This window comes from Phyllostomus discolor, chromosome 7, assembly GCF_004126475.2.
Source record: "Phyllostomus discolor isolate MPI-MPIP mPhyDis1 chromosome 7, mPhyDis1.pri.v3, whole genome shotgun sequence".
Lineage (NCBI taxonomy): Eukaryota > Metazoa > Chordata > Mammalia > Chiroptera > Phyllostomidae > Phyllostomus > Phyllostomus discolor.
Window position 1 is genome coordinate 26,942,309 of NC_040909.2, and position 16,265 is coordinate 26,958,573.

A 16,265-nucleotide genomic window follows, 5' to 3' on the forward strand; every position below is an offset into this window, starting at 1 on the left:
TTCTTCTTGGAGATTCTCAAACACTCCATCCTTCTCAGGAAGTGAGTGACTTGGTGAGCTTCTGGGTTATTTTCAGTTCTGTTCTGGTGGTAACAGTGCTCATTTCACCAGGGCTACTTGGTCCCCAGTACTTAGGAACCTCCCCTCTCCATTTTCATTCTGCTTTGTCCAAGCAGATGCCAGCCGGCTTGCTTTCTAGCAGTTAAGTATGCAGCCTCTGTACAAATCAGCCATTAAATTTGCAGAAGTAGAGTATTTTACAAGTAATCAGTTCATGCAGATTGCACATAAATCATGTCTGCTCCAGCCCTTTGGACGCTAATGTTCCCTTATTAAGGCATAAGTAAGCCTTCCTGTTCTCATCCATCCTTCTAGACTTTTACTTACTGAAAAGTAGAGCCTGCTTGTCGCTCCGCCACCCTCTTCCCCCCACCACCTTTTCTGAGGTTCATTTTGTTTTTTCTGGACTTTGCCACATTGCCTTAGGAAGCTGGGTACCTTGTAAATGGATGGAGCAAAAGGAAATTCTTATCTCCAAAAGGAAGCGGTTACCACGTTTCTGTTTGTGATATTCTTGGCTGGTGAAAATTTTTGTGAAATATGTTCTGATGGCAGCACCAGCACCCCGGGGAGGGGGAAGCGTCGGTCATGCGCAGCGGCGCGCAACAGGAACATACCTCCTCCCCACACCCCAAAGTCTGGGGAGGGGGAGGGGGTGACAAGTTGTTTCGTGAAAGTCATTTTGCCCGAATAAACGAAGACCCTTCGTTTCCGCCCCCTTGGAAGACAGAAAGCTCAGCCACCCTAGTATGCACGTTATTTTAACATTTCCCCATTTTCTTTTCAAACTGTGGCTACACGTCTTCACTCGAATACACACGTAGATTTCTGCTCCCAGTTCCTCTAGCCCTGCTATTAGTGTTCAGCCAGTTTTTATGCCGGTCTAAAATGACTCTCTAAGAGCATGGAAGCATGGCATTATTCCTGGGGTTTGGTCTAAAAAGAAAAAAGCGGGACCTGTAGACAAGGCCCATAAAAGTGCTGCCATCTCCTTTTGGACATGTTTCATGAATATAAACTCCTGTCTGAACAATTACTGTTGAGGGTAGAAAGGACTTTGGAGTTTGGAAATTGTAACAACAACTTATCATTTTCTCTTAGCAACCGCAGCGAAGGCGACACCTCGCTCTCTCCCCGTCTGTCTCCCTCTCTCTCTAAGATGGGCTGACACTATAATACACTGTATGGCTCTTTAGTTCCTGTTTTTAAACCACACACACAGATCATAGTGGAACTGAGGCACTTGGAGGTAGGATTGTCCTCAGATAATGAAAAAGAGCTGTAGAGCAGGTATGCTTTCGGTGACATTTTTTAAAAAAATCACAGGATAGCTGGTAGTGATGTCTTGAGAGGAGAGGAGCCAGCCTGGGTGGGGAGCACAAGGTCGTCTGGTACGCGGGTCGTAGACACTCTAGTTACTGTAAAGGCTGAAGTCCTTCATGTGTCCTTCAGGGAAATTATGAGGTCTTTTATGCTATGGTGTTTAAAAACAAAATCTCAAAAAAAACATCACTCTCCAACTCCCTCCTCCTCCCCTTTTGCTGGCAGCTGCTGAGATGGGTTGCGGATTGAACAAGTTAGAGAAACGTGATGACAAACGGCCTGGAAATATCTATTCGACTTTGAAGAGGCCTCAGGTGGAAACCAAGATAGATGTGTCCTATGAATACCGCTTCCTGGAGTTCACGACCCTGAGTGCGGGTGAGTACAGGCGCCTGGTGCTCCTGGTGCTGGGTGAGCTGGGGCCCCACCTCACACTGCAGCCCCGCCCTGGGCAGGGACTTTGGCTGAGGCTGCCTGATCAGTGTGGGGCGTGGGGGGACCCGACATGGACATACTGGGGTGGTGGGCAGGGTGGGCCTGTCCCAAGGGGACTGTTACAGAAATCCAGATTTTTCACGGGAAAAGGGGGAAAAGGGTTCCCCCCTTTCACAATTTAAAAGATAGTGACTAATTCAAATGACAATAAATTAAAACCATACATGAGCCAACTAGTACACCTGAGTGGGCTGAATTTGGCCTATGGGCCAACCTGTTTGCAGACCGCGGTTCATGCCAAGCACGTGGAAAGGGAAGCCTGCCTTATCTAACACTGACACCGTCTGCCTGTCCAGCCAAGTTCACCTGCACACTCTTCGGCTGCCTTTCAAGGGTGCTTGTCAATCTGGGCTTGGCTTTGCCTCGCCTGAGCCAGAGGGTTTCTAGGTAGCTGCCACCACCAGCATCCCACCAGTGCTGGGGTGACTGGCAAGTGGGGTGGTCCATGCTGTCGTCCCAGAGCGTTTGCTGAGCACTCACTGTGCAGAGCACTCACTGTGCAGAGCATGGGGCTGGTGCTCTAGGGAGAAGGTTCCCTGGAGCTGCTCACCTGGTGACAGAGAAGACTCATACACATGTGGGAAAAAACTCAACACGCTGTCATTGTGAGTTGGAAAACACATAAAGTATGTTTTCAGAAGAGCAAGGGAGCATTCTTCCTTTTGGGGCAGCAGGGGTTGGGGGGCCTAGAAGTCGGGAGCAAAAACCAGGTGCTACAAAACTAAAGCATCTTAAGACACCTCCTCCCTGGGCTTTGAGTGTGTTTTAGGCTTCTAGTAACAGAAAGAGAATTCGTGGGACAAGCCCTCATGTTCACAGGTGTGCGTCCTGGCTCTGCTGTGGAGTAACTGGGCCATGGCTGGGCCTGCAGTGTCCTCAGCTATCTGATGAGCAAATGCATATCCACCTCCTAGGGCGGCTGTGACGATTAGAAGGGGCGAGCTCAATGCGTGGCACATAGTAGGGTCACATAGTAGGGTCAGTGTGGCACATAGTAGGGTATTACTGCCACTCTTCTTCCTCCTCCTGGACCACTCCTGCGGTGACCACCTCCATGCTGAGCGAGGCTCCACCTGCTTCCCAAGTCCAGAGAGAGATGCACATTGGGTGTCTCTGTGGGCACCTTCTGTGTACCCCTCCGAGTCCCCCAAACTGTACCCAGCTACTGCCTCATCAGATGGCTTTCTGCTGGCGCCCATGATGAGTAATGTCACCGCCATCCTCTTAAACAGCTGAACTTGACACCTTCATCCTCTGTGACCAGGCCTTCTCCTCAGCCACAGTTTCCATTCCGTCACGTCACCCACGCCCAGTAAAGCTGCTTCTAAAATGCTTGGAATAGAGCTGATATAACACGAACAAATCCAAACACAAAATTATTTGGAGGGTCTGGTTACCCATTATTTATTTGTTCAGTGAATACTTGAGTGTTCACGACATTCTAGGCATTGTATTTAGAATGATTAAGGAAAAGCACCAAAACCATGTATAGGAAGAAAGATGGGAAGGAAATATATGGAGATATTACAAACTGATTGTCAAGGTGCTGCAAATATGGAGCAATTGTTTGTATACATATACAGGTGTCCATGTATATGTGTGTGTGAATATACCTACATATATACATACAGCACTGTGGTTTACTCCTTCTGTTGCTGAGAAGCCTGACGGGTGCCGACCCCTGTCTTCTCACTGCGTCCTCACCCGAGTTCCTTCCCTGCCCTCCTCGTCTGTCTGTCTGCCTGTCTGCCTCTCTGTGCCCTACTCGCAGCACCCGCACTGTTTTCTGCGTTGTGCTCTTTTTGATTGAATTGTCTCTTTTTCTGATTATTAAATGAACTTAGACCCATTGTAAAATGTTAGGAAAACATTTTTAAAAATCCCAACTGACCTCCCTGCATTCAGCGCTTGTCCTAGCGTTTGCATCGCCCTTCTGCTCACGGTCCTGCCATGGACCCCAGCTTCCCTCTGCCCTCCTTCTCCCGCCATTGGTCCTGTGTGCTCTGTCGCTGTGCCTTGATGTTTCCAGAAGTCCCTGGGCCTCCTCGGGGCTTTTGCACTGCCTGTTGCCTCTGCCTGGAAGTCCTCCCAGGTATACCCTTCACTCAAATTCTTATCCCCCTTCTCTGTAGGAACTTTCCCTGAGTTTTCAAAATTTCTGCCTAGCCCTGGCCAGTGTGGTTCAGTGGGTTGGAACATTGTCTTGTAGACTGAAAGGTTGCAGGTTCGAGCCCTGGTCAGGGCACTTGCAGGAAAGCAACCAATCTATGTTTCTCTCTCACATCGATGTTTCTCTCCCTCTCTCTAAAAAGCAGTGAAAATAGAATAGAATTTCCATCTATCCTCCAATCCCCCATGCCTTCCCCTCTTGATTTTCTCCACAGCACTTCTTACCATCATACTTGCTGTATTTTGCTCATCATTATTTGTTTCTCTATTTGTTATCTGCTTTCCTTCTCGAGGAGATAGAAGGCCTCCTAAGGAGCGCAGTGCAGGGACCGTGTCTGTCTTATCCTCTGCTCTATCTCAGTCCTTAAAAACTTAAAACAATGCCTGGCACACAGTAGACATTAATAAATATTTGTTAAATGAATATTCAATGTATAGTTTTCTATCCTGCATTTTAGCAACTTATCATTTTATAGCGAGGCGTGCCTCCTGTTGCTCCATATGTTCCAAAAATATGATTTAATGGCTATACATGGTTTAATCATTCAGCATACCATAATTTATTTAGCAGTCCCCTTTCAGTGGATATTAGAGTTATTTTGGGCTTCGGGCTGTTATAAATAATGTTGTGATAAGCCAGGCCGGACATAAATATTTGTGCATATTTCTGATTATTTCCTTAGGAATTACTGAGTTGAAAGATAGGAATGTCAGAACTCTCAACAAATTGCTCAGTGGCCTTCTAGATAGGATCTGTCTGTGCCAAACACAAATCTGGGCAGGCTGAACCCTGTGGCTGGTTCCCCTGTGTGGATGAAATGGAGGTCCCTGCTGGTGCTCAGGGCTTTTTGAGGCTTGGTCTGGCCCTTTGCGGACCCTCCCCCAACTGTCTCCAGGAGGACATGTGCTGTGGCCTTGGCCTTGTCCGCTTCCCCTTGCCCCTTGCCTAGGACCCTCATTTCTTGGCTTCTTGATTAGCCCAGGGCCTGCCCCACCCCCTCACTGCTCACCAGACTCCTGTTCCTTTTTGACATCCATCCTGTCAGGATTACTTTTTTCTGCTTGCCAGTAGTTTGTCAGGATCATCCTGTGGCACTTTATTACATTATACATTACCTTGTGTTTCCTTGAGGGCTGAGACCCAGCCTGGTTCACCTCTCTGCTCTTCTTTCTCACTCACGCTTCCTGGCGGAGCACAGCATGTCTGACTGGCCGGGTTCTAGTACGCCTCCAGAGTGAATGCTGTGGATGCCGACTCGTTTCCCTGGCGGCCTCTCGAGTTCTTTTCCAGAAGTTCTAACGGGATCATTCGTTAATGCTCCAGAACGGAGCCAGCGTTTGTGGAGAGCCTACGATGTGCCATGTCCTACGATGGGGCATTATATTCCTGACCTGATTTCCCCCCTAACTTTTCAACGTCGTCGAAGTATAATTGAAGCGCCCTGCACTGCAGGTATTTACAGGGTCAGCCTGCGAAGCCGCCGTCTCGTCAAGATGCAAAACCTTCCCTTCACCCCAGCGGTTTCCTCCTGCTCCTTTGCAATCCCTCCTTTTCTCCTACCTTTCTGCTCTCAGACAACCAATCATCTGACCTCTGTCATGCCTTCTGCCGCTGATTTTATTTTATAGAACTTTCTATAAATAGTCTGGTCCGGCTTCTTTCATTCAGCTTACTTATTGTGAGATTCATTTATGTTGTTCCGTGTGTCAGTAGTTCATTCCTGTTTTATCGCCGAGTGGTATTCTCTTTTATGGATGGACCAGTTCATTCCTGTTCATCTGCTGATGAACATTTGGGTCATTTTCTGTTTTTTTTTTTGGTGTTTACAAATTAAATTGCTGTGGACATTTGTCCTTGTGTGGCTTCTGATGTCATTTCATGCTCACAGTTACCCAGTGAGGTATATGGGTTCCCTCGTGTCTTTTTTGCGGTTGAGGGAACAGAAATTCAGAGAGGGTAAGAAGCTTTTTGAAAAATACAGTGCTGGGATGTGACTAGGGCAGAATTTGAGCCTAGGGCTCTTGGACATCAAAGCTCTTGGGCCTTATAAACTACAAACAAGGTGCTAGACAAATGGGCCCTAACACCAGTTAGAACATTCTTGATAGGAGACTTGTGTTATCATTGAGAGGAACATAAGAATATTCCTCTTCCATATGGTGGTGGCCACAGGAGATTTTTAAGTAGCACTTGATCTGCTTATTTTTCCCAGAGAAGATGCTCATCAGACTTTTAACAAATTGTGAGTTGGGGGGAGGGTGTTGGCCCAATTCCACCTGGTGGCTTAGACGGAAAGGGGACCATGTGCGCTTTTAAAACATCAAGATGACAGTTAGCAGTGTTTCGTTTGTGCCTTGCTTAGAGCTCGTGCTGTTGTGGATGACACTGGAACCTGCAACGTCACTTGCAGGGCTGGCAGAGGCGAAGAACAGCAGGAATCTCGCAGTGAAGCACATGAGCTGCCAAAAATCTCAATTCTGGGGGATGTGATTGGGCGTTATATTTGCAGTTAACGCTGGGCACCAAGGGACGAACCTGCCCTCTGATGGGTTTCGCTGCAGATGGAGGCCCATAAAGCGTTGCAATTTCTGTAGAACGGTGCCTCGTTTGTCCCGTCTTACGTGTGCGTTCTGCCAGTTTCTCTGCACTAGGCCACTGCAACACCACCTGAAAGCCACCTGCGGCAGCTCCGTGAGAACCGGCTGTTCTTCGCATGTGCCTGCTGCCGGGGACAGTCAGCACAGTGAGTGGTCTGTTTAATGAGGCCAGTGCCCAGAGCTCGATCTTTGCTGGAACGTTCCAATCCAGCACTGTCCAGTGCAGGACCCACCAGCCATATGCCTATTTAAGTGTCATAATTAATTAAAATTAAATAACATTTAAAATTCAGTTCCTCTGCCACACTAACTACACTTGAGGTGCCCAGCAGCTGCCTGTGGCCATGGCTGCCGTGCTGGGTGGTGCAGACAGAGAGCACTTTATCATCTCAGGACGTTCTGTTGGGCTGCTCTGGTCTGTTTTCAAGGGGGGACAATTCAGGTTCCTCCTGAGTCCTGAATCCACAGCTCTAATTCAGATTAATGTATTTTTTTTTATTATGGAAGTTTATCCGCGGGTTTTCTAGGGACCATGAAAATCAGTTCATCAATAACCACCAATATTGACCGAATGCCGATCTGGGGCCAGGGTGTCGAGTCCTACAGGACATAAGGGGAACCAGACGGGAGGTTGATCCCGGCTGTCTGAGCTCGGCTGCCAGAACTACGTGTCACAGAGCGGGCAGCTCATACCACAGACACTTGTTTTCTCAGAGTCAGAGGCAGAAAGAGTTGGAGGTAGAAAGGTCGAGATCGGGGGGCCAGCATGGCTGGTTTCTGGTGAGGGCTGTCTTCCTGGCTTGCTGAAGGCCGCCTTCTTGCTGCGTCCTCGCTGGGCTGAGAGAGAGAACGAGAGAGAGGGAGCGAGCTCTCTACTGTCTCTTCTTACAAGGACATGAATCCTATGGGATTAGAGTCCTGCCCCTTTATGACGTCCTTTAACTTAAATTGCTTCCTTTTTCCAAATACAGTCACATTGGGGGTTAGGGTTGTTACATTTGAATTTTGAAGGGACACGATTCAATGGCCTAGTCCACTTGTTTAGATTGGTTCAAAATCTCTTAAAAATGAAGAACCAGGTGACTGTAGTACTCAGTGCTAAAGTGCTGGTGATAGAGGGGCCGTGGTAGCCCCCAGTCCTTTTGGAAGGGCGTGCGTGTCAAGGAAGGCTTGAGATCTGCGGGAGGATTTGGAGTGAGCCGGGCGGAAGAATGAGGGCGGAAGGAGATGATGTTTTCAGGTAAAAGGGAAAACCTATGGGAGGGACTGGAACCCAGAGACAAACCGTGCACATGGGCAGCTGGCAGCAGTTCAGTTTGGTGAGAGTATGTATGGCTTTGGGAGAAGTAAGTGGGGGCCAGATGACTAAAGGTCTTAGGTCTTGGATTGAGGAGTCTAGGTTCTCTCAAGAGCACTGAGGTTTTTAAAGTGGGGAGAGGTGACTTGATCAAATTCATGTTCTGGAACGCCTGCTCTGGCTTTAGAATGAAGAAGGATGGAAGGTATAACTGGGGGAAAGGAAACCATTTGGAAGCCATTGCCATCATCAGGCAAGAGATGAAGGTATTCTCAGTTGAGTGCATTGCAGCCGGGACCAGAGAAGTGGGCCAGGTCAAGACAGACTAGGACTGGGTCCCAGGGTCTGATTGGCCCGTGAGGGAGAGGTAGAGGAGGACGTGGATTTGCCGGGCACCTGGCTGGCTGGCATGAGGGCCACACAGCTGAATACTCTCGATTCTGCTTTAAAGCATTTTCAAATAACATGGTCACTCAATCATCCAAGTAGCTTTGAGGTCCATACGGAAGATATCATATTTCTCTCTCTCCCCCTCTTCCTCCCTCTCTCTCTCTCTTTTCCGAATGAAGAAATTGCCTTGACAAATAGTAAGTAGTAAGAGAGACCAGTGTTTGAACTCTCTTCACCCAGAATTCTTGTCCTGAACACAAAAGAGAGAGCTCCATGCCAACCTATCAAGCCTATTGATGGGTTCTGAGAGTATTTGTTTAAATCGCTGTATAAAAGTATAACTTATCTGAAATAAAACATGCCCATAGTAAGTGTGTGGTCTCATGAGTTTTGATCAGTGTAAACACCGTGTAGCTACCACCAACTAAAGGTGCAGAATGTCTCCATCTCCCCCGAGCATTGCCATCCGTCTCCCCCAGCCCTTGCCCCAGACAGCCGCTGATCTGCTTCCCGTCCCTGTAGATTCGTTGTGCTGCTGTTAGGATAACAGGAATGAAGCACACAGGAGAGATTCTTCTGTGTCACACCTTCTGTTTAACGCAGCACAGTGCTCCTGTGAGTCACCCCTGCCATTGCAGAGCCCGTTCCTTTTTGTTTCTGAGGAATATTCTATTGTTTGGTTTTGCTACAGTTTGTTTAGTCACTCTCCTGTTGAACATTTGGGCTGTTTCCAGTTTGGGGGTATTATCAAACAAACTGCTATGAACATTCGTGAAGAAGCCTCGTGAGGACATATGTTTTCATTTCTGTTGAGTAAATATGCAGGAACGGGATCGCCGGGTTGTTTGATAAGCATGCGTTTACCTTTGTAAGAAACCACCCAGCTGTTTTCTAAAGTAGTTGTACCATTCTACACTTCCAAAAATGTACGAGAGGTAGTAGCTTCGTTTTTTGTATGTAATAATTAGAGTTACTGTTTATGCAGCACCTAGCATTGTATTAATTCATTTTATTTTTTATTTATTTTTTTAAAGATTTTATTTATTTATTTTTAGAGAGGGAAGGGAGGGAGAGAGAGAGGGAGAGAAACATCAATGCGCGGTTGCTGGGGGCCATGGCCTACAACTCAGGCATGTGCCCTCACTGGGACTTGAACCTGTGATGCTTTGGTTCACAGCCCGAGCTCAATCCACTGAGCTACACCAGCCAGGGCTGTATTAATTCATTTTAAACCAGCTCACAACAACCAGATGAGGCAGGTGGAGCTGCCTCCATGGTATATATAAATCGAGATCTTGAGTTTGGAGACGTTATGAAAGGCACTTGGCCTGGGCCTCCGGGCGGTTGGGTGTTTGCAGCACATGCGGTCCTCTTACCAAACAGAAGACCCTTCACTTGGGGCTCTCTTAGTCCCTGAACCTCCTGTGCACTGTGGTGAGTTTGCACTACATGGAAGGGCTTCACCATGAAAATGTTGAAAAGTAACTCACGCTTTATTGCATGTCTTCTTCAAGCTGGTTCCTCTCAAATTCCTGCTTGTAAAGCACTCCCATGACACACGTTACCATTTCTAGGATCAGTTCTCATTGCCACATTTTTTAAATTCCCATCTTTGTGGTTTTCCTGTCTAGGAGGCCTTTCAGAGCTGACCCCTGGGAATTTTTCTTCAGCATTTGCTGACCAGGCTCAAACTGGGATTTTGGCTGCAGGCATTTTAGTCTTAAGCTCTATATGTCCGTTTTGGGTGGTCGTGGTAATAACTGAGGGCGACATTCATTCTTCAAAATGTGCGCATTGTGCAACAGATCATTTCAGGGTCCAGTTGTTATTGAACTTCCAGCCTGGACAACTGGAGCCCTAAACACAGCTGCAGAAGCAGTTGATTATCATTGTCTATGTAAATTGCCCTTTAATCTCTCTTCCCAATTAGGAAAAAAGACTAATAAGAGAAGGATCACAACTTACATTGATGTCTAAAAATTAACACACTGAGGTGTTTTGGGGTTAAGACCGTGGGTGCCCAATGGCCAGTTATAAATCCTGGCACTGTGGATTTCATGGGTTGGGAAGGGGGTGCGGATAAACAAGTTTAAAGATGGCATCTGAAATAATGTTTGCTTCCAGAGGAAGACTACAAGCCTTTAGGATGAATCCTTCCTTTGAAGGGATGGTTCTCCAACTTGAGGGTGATTCAGAATCATCTGGAGGACTCTTTGAGACCCCAGAATCCCAGGCTTCAGCCCCAGAGTTTCTGGTTCATGAGGTCTGGGGCAGGCAAGGCCTGAGACTCTGCATTTGTAACGAGTTCCCAAGTGATGCTGATACTCCTGGTCTGGGGATCACATTTTGAGAGCCTTCAAAGACCAGGTGGAGTGCAGATTTCTTTTATTTGAGTGGAAATAGAATGGAAAAAATGACACTGGTGCAATTTTTTTTAATTTTTGATTTTAGAGAGAGGGAGGGAGAAAGGGCAAGAAACAGCGACAGGAGAGAGAAACCTTGATTGCGTGCCTTATGCATGCGCCCCAGGGGACCAAACCTCCAACCCAGGCATGTGCCCTGACTGGGAATCAAACCAGCGACCCTTCAGTTTTCAGGAAGATGCCCTAACAACTGAGCCGTACTGGCTGGGGCTGGTGTGAAATTTTTAAGTATAGAATAAATTCAATAAATACTTTCACACCTAATTGTATGTTATGACCAACTCCTAATTTATTGCTGTGAAGTGACTTATAATGTGTTTGGAAGGACAGGCCATACTCCTTAAAAATATATATTGATTGACACAGTGATTCTCAAACTTTGCTTTAATGATTTCCATGCCCAGGCTGCACCCCAGACCAATTAAGCCAATCTTGGGGAAGGGACGCAGACAGTATTTTTGAAACTACAGGTGATGCCAGCATGCAGCGAGGCTGAGAACGAGTGAACATGCCTTTGTGAAGGGCCAGGTGGTTGGTAGAAGTGTGGTACCCCAACTGGTTACCCTCAGGTGGGCCCTGTGCTGAGATTCTGTTTCCCATCAGCCCCCCGGAGCTGTGTGTATCTCCTGTAGGTCGCCCCCACACCCCAAAGGCTGCTTTTCCCCTGTGTGCCGAGAGTATGCGTGACATCGTGTTGGTTGGGATGCCCCGGTACAAACAGTTGTTCTCAAACTTTAGCAGCAACTGAATCACTTGGTGGGCTTACTAGAACACAGGTTGCTGAGCCCCTGCCCCTAGAATTTGTCATTTTGTAGGTCTGGGCTGGGGCACAGGGCTTTGCATTTCTAGCAGGTTCCCAGGCGCTGTTGCCACTTGCCGTTGCTGTTATGGGGACCACGTTGAAAACCACGGGTTAGACCCAGGGCAGTGGATGTCCTCCCGGCAGCCAAAATCATCCTCCTTATCTGAGTCTTCCATATCTCCACTGTCACTGAAACCCAGCTGTCACCAGTGGTCACCCAACCCCCCAGGGCACCCTAAAACGTTACATGCCTGTCCATGAGGAAAGCCGGCACTTCTCAAGCTTGCTCCCTCCTAATCCATTTGTACCCTGCTCTCCCAGCAGGGATCCCAGGAACCTGCTAACTGTTCCTGAAACTGGAACCATGCATTCGCTCCCCACTGCCTTTGCACGTACTCTTCCCCACGTGGAGAGCTGCCATTCCTACCCACCCCCATGGTGTGTCTGGGTCCTTGCTCTCCTTCATGGTCTAGGAAAAGCTTCTCTTACTCCAGGCTCTCTTCTCTGAGAGCCCAGCCCTTGGGGATGGCCAGCCACTGCAGAGGGGGGCGGAGGAGGGCACAGGAGGGAAGGATGGATTTGGGGATGAGAGGCTGCGTGCATGGAAACGAATGTTGACTGGGAAGTTACTGGGCTCCTCTGAAGGAAGAGGAATAAGAGGTAGGTCCATGGGACAGTTTCTTGCTGGCCGAGAAGTTCGTGGCCAGTCATCTGAGGTTTGCAGACAGCCCCTTCTTGGCCAGGACCTTCGTTATTGAGTATCTGTGTGCTTCCCACTTGGCCAGGGCAGGAGGCCATGGCTCAGCTCACGGGCATTCAGAACTATGGCTTTGGCCAGCACACGTGGGGCATACATCCCCATATTGAGATGGACCTTGTTTTCAGTTACATGGTCCGTCACCCTGTCTCTAACCACTCCACCTTAGAAGCAGGTCTGCCGGCTGTGGTTGGCCCTGACAGTCATGTGGTCCGGCCTCTTTCTTGGCTCCTTTTTGGAAGACTTTGTCTGAATTAGGTCTCTACCACCTCTGTTCCCTACACCACTTTTCTGTTCATTTGCACTGGCCCTGCCTGTCTGATCAGGCCCCATAGAGTGACATAGAGTTGGCAACCCAGCACAAGCACTCAGGGACTGAGCTTGAGTCAGTGCTGCATCAGGGAGTTGGCTAGGAGTACCACGCGGCTGCAGGTGCCTTCAGGTATGGGTTCCCCTTTACAAGGAAGCCACACGTAGGAAGCTATGGAAAAGAACTAGGGACATGGGGTGGTTATTTGAATGACAGAAAGATTGTTGGTTTAAAGTGGGTTTGACCATGGGGTTCCTTCAGATGGAGCCTCAAGTGCCCTGAAGTGTTTGTTTTGCCATCCGTAATGAGGTGTTTATCACCTCTCTCTAAATACGGTACCTGCAGCTTTAGAACATAACAAATTCATCTGTAATATTTGCAGCTCTTCAACAGAATTGAACATAAAGTCACTGATGTTGATGGCATTTTTTTTTTTCAGGTAAAACAAACAAACCAATTTTAAAGCAAAATGTCAGGGGCCATGAAAGGGAGGTGGTGGACGGGCAAAAGGAAGCCCCAAGGTAGCCCATGAGGCCATAGCGTCAGGCAGAGGGTCCCCCAAGTCTGAGCTGGAGGGGTGACTATAAGCTTGTCCCTGAGGGAGGACCCTCCAGCTGCAGCCCTTCATCTCCACAGCAGCAAGGCTGCTGCTCTGCCCACCTTGGCTTGCTGAAAATCACCCCCAGGGGACAAGGGCGATGAGCAACAGATTTGGATGATGAGGATAATCTTAACATTGTAACAGTAACGACAGTAGTAACAGCTAATGAGCCACATGCCACATTAGTATAAATTAATCCTCAGAGGATCCTGCTTTTACAGATGAGGAAATGAGGCTCAGAGAGGTTACCCAACGTGCCCACTGTCACACAGCAAATATGTGATGAGGCCGATCAGAACCGAGACTTGCCTTCCCCAAATCCTTTGCTCTTATGCAATGTTGGCTGTACCACAGGTCTTTCAGGTACAGCTTTGAGGTTCAGTAGGCTCTGAGCTGTCATTCCAAGACCCCAACCGTGATGGTCTTCCCTTTGTTAGAGCTCTGCTTTAGGGAGAACTTACCCATATGTTTGGTGAATTATAGGTTGTGGGCATGAGAACAGCAACTGAGCTTTGTGCTGTATGTGTTGGCTTGCAGCTTCACGTACTTTCGCTCAAGTGATCCTTGAAGCTCCAGAGGTAGTTTTTCAGCTTTGTTGTGTGGATGGGGAGGCTCGGTCACGTGTGGGCCTGCCTTACAGGGCCACAGCATGAACTTGGGTCTTCCTTCTCCGTGTGGCCTGTCCATCTCGCTGCTGCCCAGGCCCCTTGGGGACTGGGGGTTGGAAGTTACACTGAGATCACGCTGCCTATCACTTGTTGGGAACCACTTTCCTTATTTGCCAAGGTCAAGAAGATTGGCTAATGAGTACAGAGTTGGCTTCCATTTGTTGCTGGTTTTAAAATAGGGCTGTTTGACCTCTAGCTCAGGTTTGGAAGACCCAGTCTGAACTTGGGTACGTGTGGATGGCTGCCACTTACTCCCAGTTTTGTCAATGCGCCAAGCTCAGAGTTTATCCTGCGCCGAATATAGACACCTCCTCTGCTGAAAATAGCGTGTGCTGTAGGGCATGAAAACATTTTTCTTTCCTAGAAAATCGCTCCTTGCTCCACTAGGTAGCATCGACCTCTGTGAAACCATCTGTTCTTCCAATATAATTCCCAGACTATTAAACAGTTTCTCCTATTTTCTTTCACTATTCATTAATAAACTGTATTGCAGAGTTCTGTATTATATGGGGAAGATGTGTGTATGTATTTATTTTATTTCAGTTTGGGCAATAGTGATTGTTGGGCACCGTGAATTTATCTGATTTCCTACCCCTGTTTCACTTTTGTTTTTAGTTTCTGTAACTGCTAAGAGTTGTTTTGTTTTGTTTTTTTAAGACTCATGAAAGGAAGTCAGTGGCATGACTTTTAAGTGGAGGTTCTGGTTTGGGACATATGCCAAAACAGACCCTGTTTTTAAGCAGGAGAGGCAGAGTGGTAAGGAAATCGGTTCCCATAAAACATGCCTCACCACAGACAAATACCCTTTTACAGAGTTGGCGGGGATTTTCAAAGATAAATGAGATAATATGTGTGAAATGGCTTTAAGCTTTTCTGAGCAGAGCAGATACATACATCTCCTGTATTGTTGTTGCTTTTGATAATGCAGCCAAGTCTGCTGTTAGTGTTAATGTTACTGTTAAATATTCACTAATGGAGGTAATGAGATTAGATTTAAGAGGAAGGAAGGCATTCTTTGCATTCCTTTGTTAACGTAAAAAGTCATCTTGCCTTTTTCCCAGCTACTCCAAATCCAGGCTGAGAAACAGCACTCAGGCTTGCGGGCTGAGTGGTGTGTGTGTTTGTGTGGGTGCATGCGTGTGTGTTTAAGGAGTCAATTTCTGAGACTTAAGTCCGCCTGGATGTAGAACGACATTCCTTGATGACGACTGTTATCTGTCAAAGCAAAACCCAGTTATTTTTTTCTGCAGGGATTCATAAAAGCAGCCCTGTGGTACTGGCAATAACTTTTCTCTAATTTGGTTAAAATGGAACAGAACACAAGCTAACTTTCTATGCGCCCTACTAATTATTACTAGTGATACTGCTTCAAAGAACGTTTGTGAAGAAGCTTTATCCAGTATTTTGTCCAGATTTCACCGATGCTTCGGAAGAAAGGAGGCCCGTTAAATTTTACCTGTGAAACATTTTCCAAAGCAATTCTGGTGTGAAAATGTGGGTGACTCTGGCTTCCAGTTTCAGGTCATTGTTGTTACGTCTAGATATCCTGGACGTAAAGGATTCAGATCTCCTGATAAATAAAAAGTGTGTATGTCATCAGTACCTGCCACACTTAGTGGCAGCCGGGATTTTTTTTCCCCATCCTGTTGCATAAACATGCTTTTCAGACGCATACATATGACTCTGTAGGAGGAAGAGACATGAGTTTGACAGCCTTCTAGGGCCCTCTTAAAAAAGGAAGAGGATTATTTCAGTTGGGCATTTCAGGTGTAAATTCAGAGTGCTTGGTAAGCACCGTACGGAATGAGTATTGCTTTTGATGCAAGATTGGTAATATATCCCTGAGGGAACTGGTGTGCTGGGTGAGGTGGAATTCTTTAATGGAGAAAGCAGTCTTGCCTGACAGATTATACAACAAAATTAATTCATTGGATATTTACTGAATACCTGCTCCTTTTCAGGCTCCAGCTGGGCGTGCACAGGTGAACGAGAAGGCGAGGTCTCTCAGTGTAGGAACCAGCAGCTGAAACATCCCCCTCGATTCTCTGTTATTAACGTTCTAGCCCCGTGTCTCTTTTCCCATATCTGGAAGCCCGTCCAGAGCGGGCACAGCCTTAACAGAGTCTGTGTTTTATCTTGGGAAAGCATCTGCCTCCACTTTCCAGGATTTATCTTCGACCTAGCATTGCTGGAGATTTGCATACTGTTTGGCAGGCAGAGGAGAGCCCTGGAAGTCCTCGACCAAATCGGATCTCTGGGCCCACCAGACTGCAGCCTGGCAAATGCCCTGGGCTCGTGCCTCCATCAGACCAGCGTCCTGGGGGTCAGCGACTCATCTGGGCTGCTCCTGCCCACAGGCTGAGCTTTTGGGG

The 16,265-nt window shown here is 47.5% G+C and overlaps 1 protein-coding gene across 4 annotated transcripts in view; it reads left to right on the forward strand.

Annotated features, from left to right (window-relative positions):
• The window catches only part of RFTN1 (raftlin, lipid raft linker 1), a 186,516-nt gene that overhangs the window by 15,175 nt on the left and 155,076 nt on the right, over positions 1–16,265 (forward strand). For all 4 annotated transcript variants that reach the window (XM_036030605.1, XM_036030607.1, XM_028518801.2 and 1 more), the window contains exon 2: positions 1,609–1,761. In XM_036030605.1, the coding sequence (XP_035886498.1) occupies positions 1,617–1,761 (145 nt within the window). In that variant the 5' untranslated portion in view covers positions 1,609–1,616. The remainder of the gene's footprint in view (positions 1–1,608; positions 1,762–16,265) is intronic.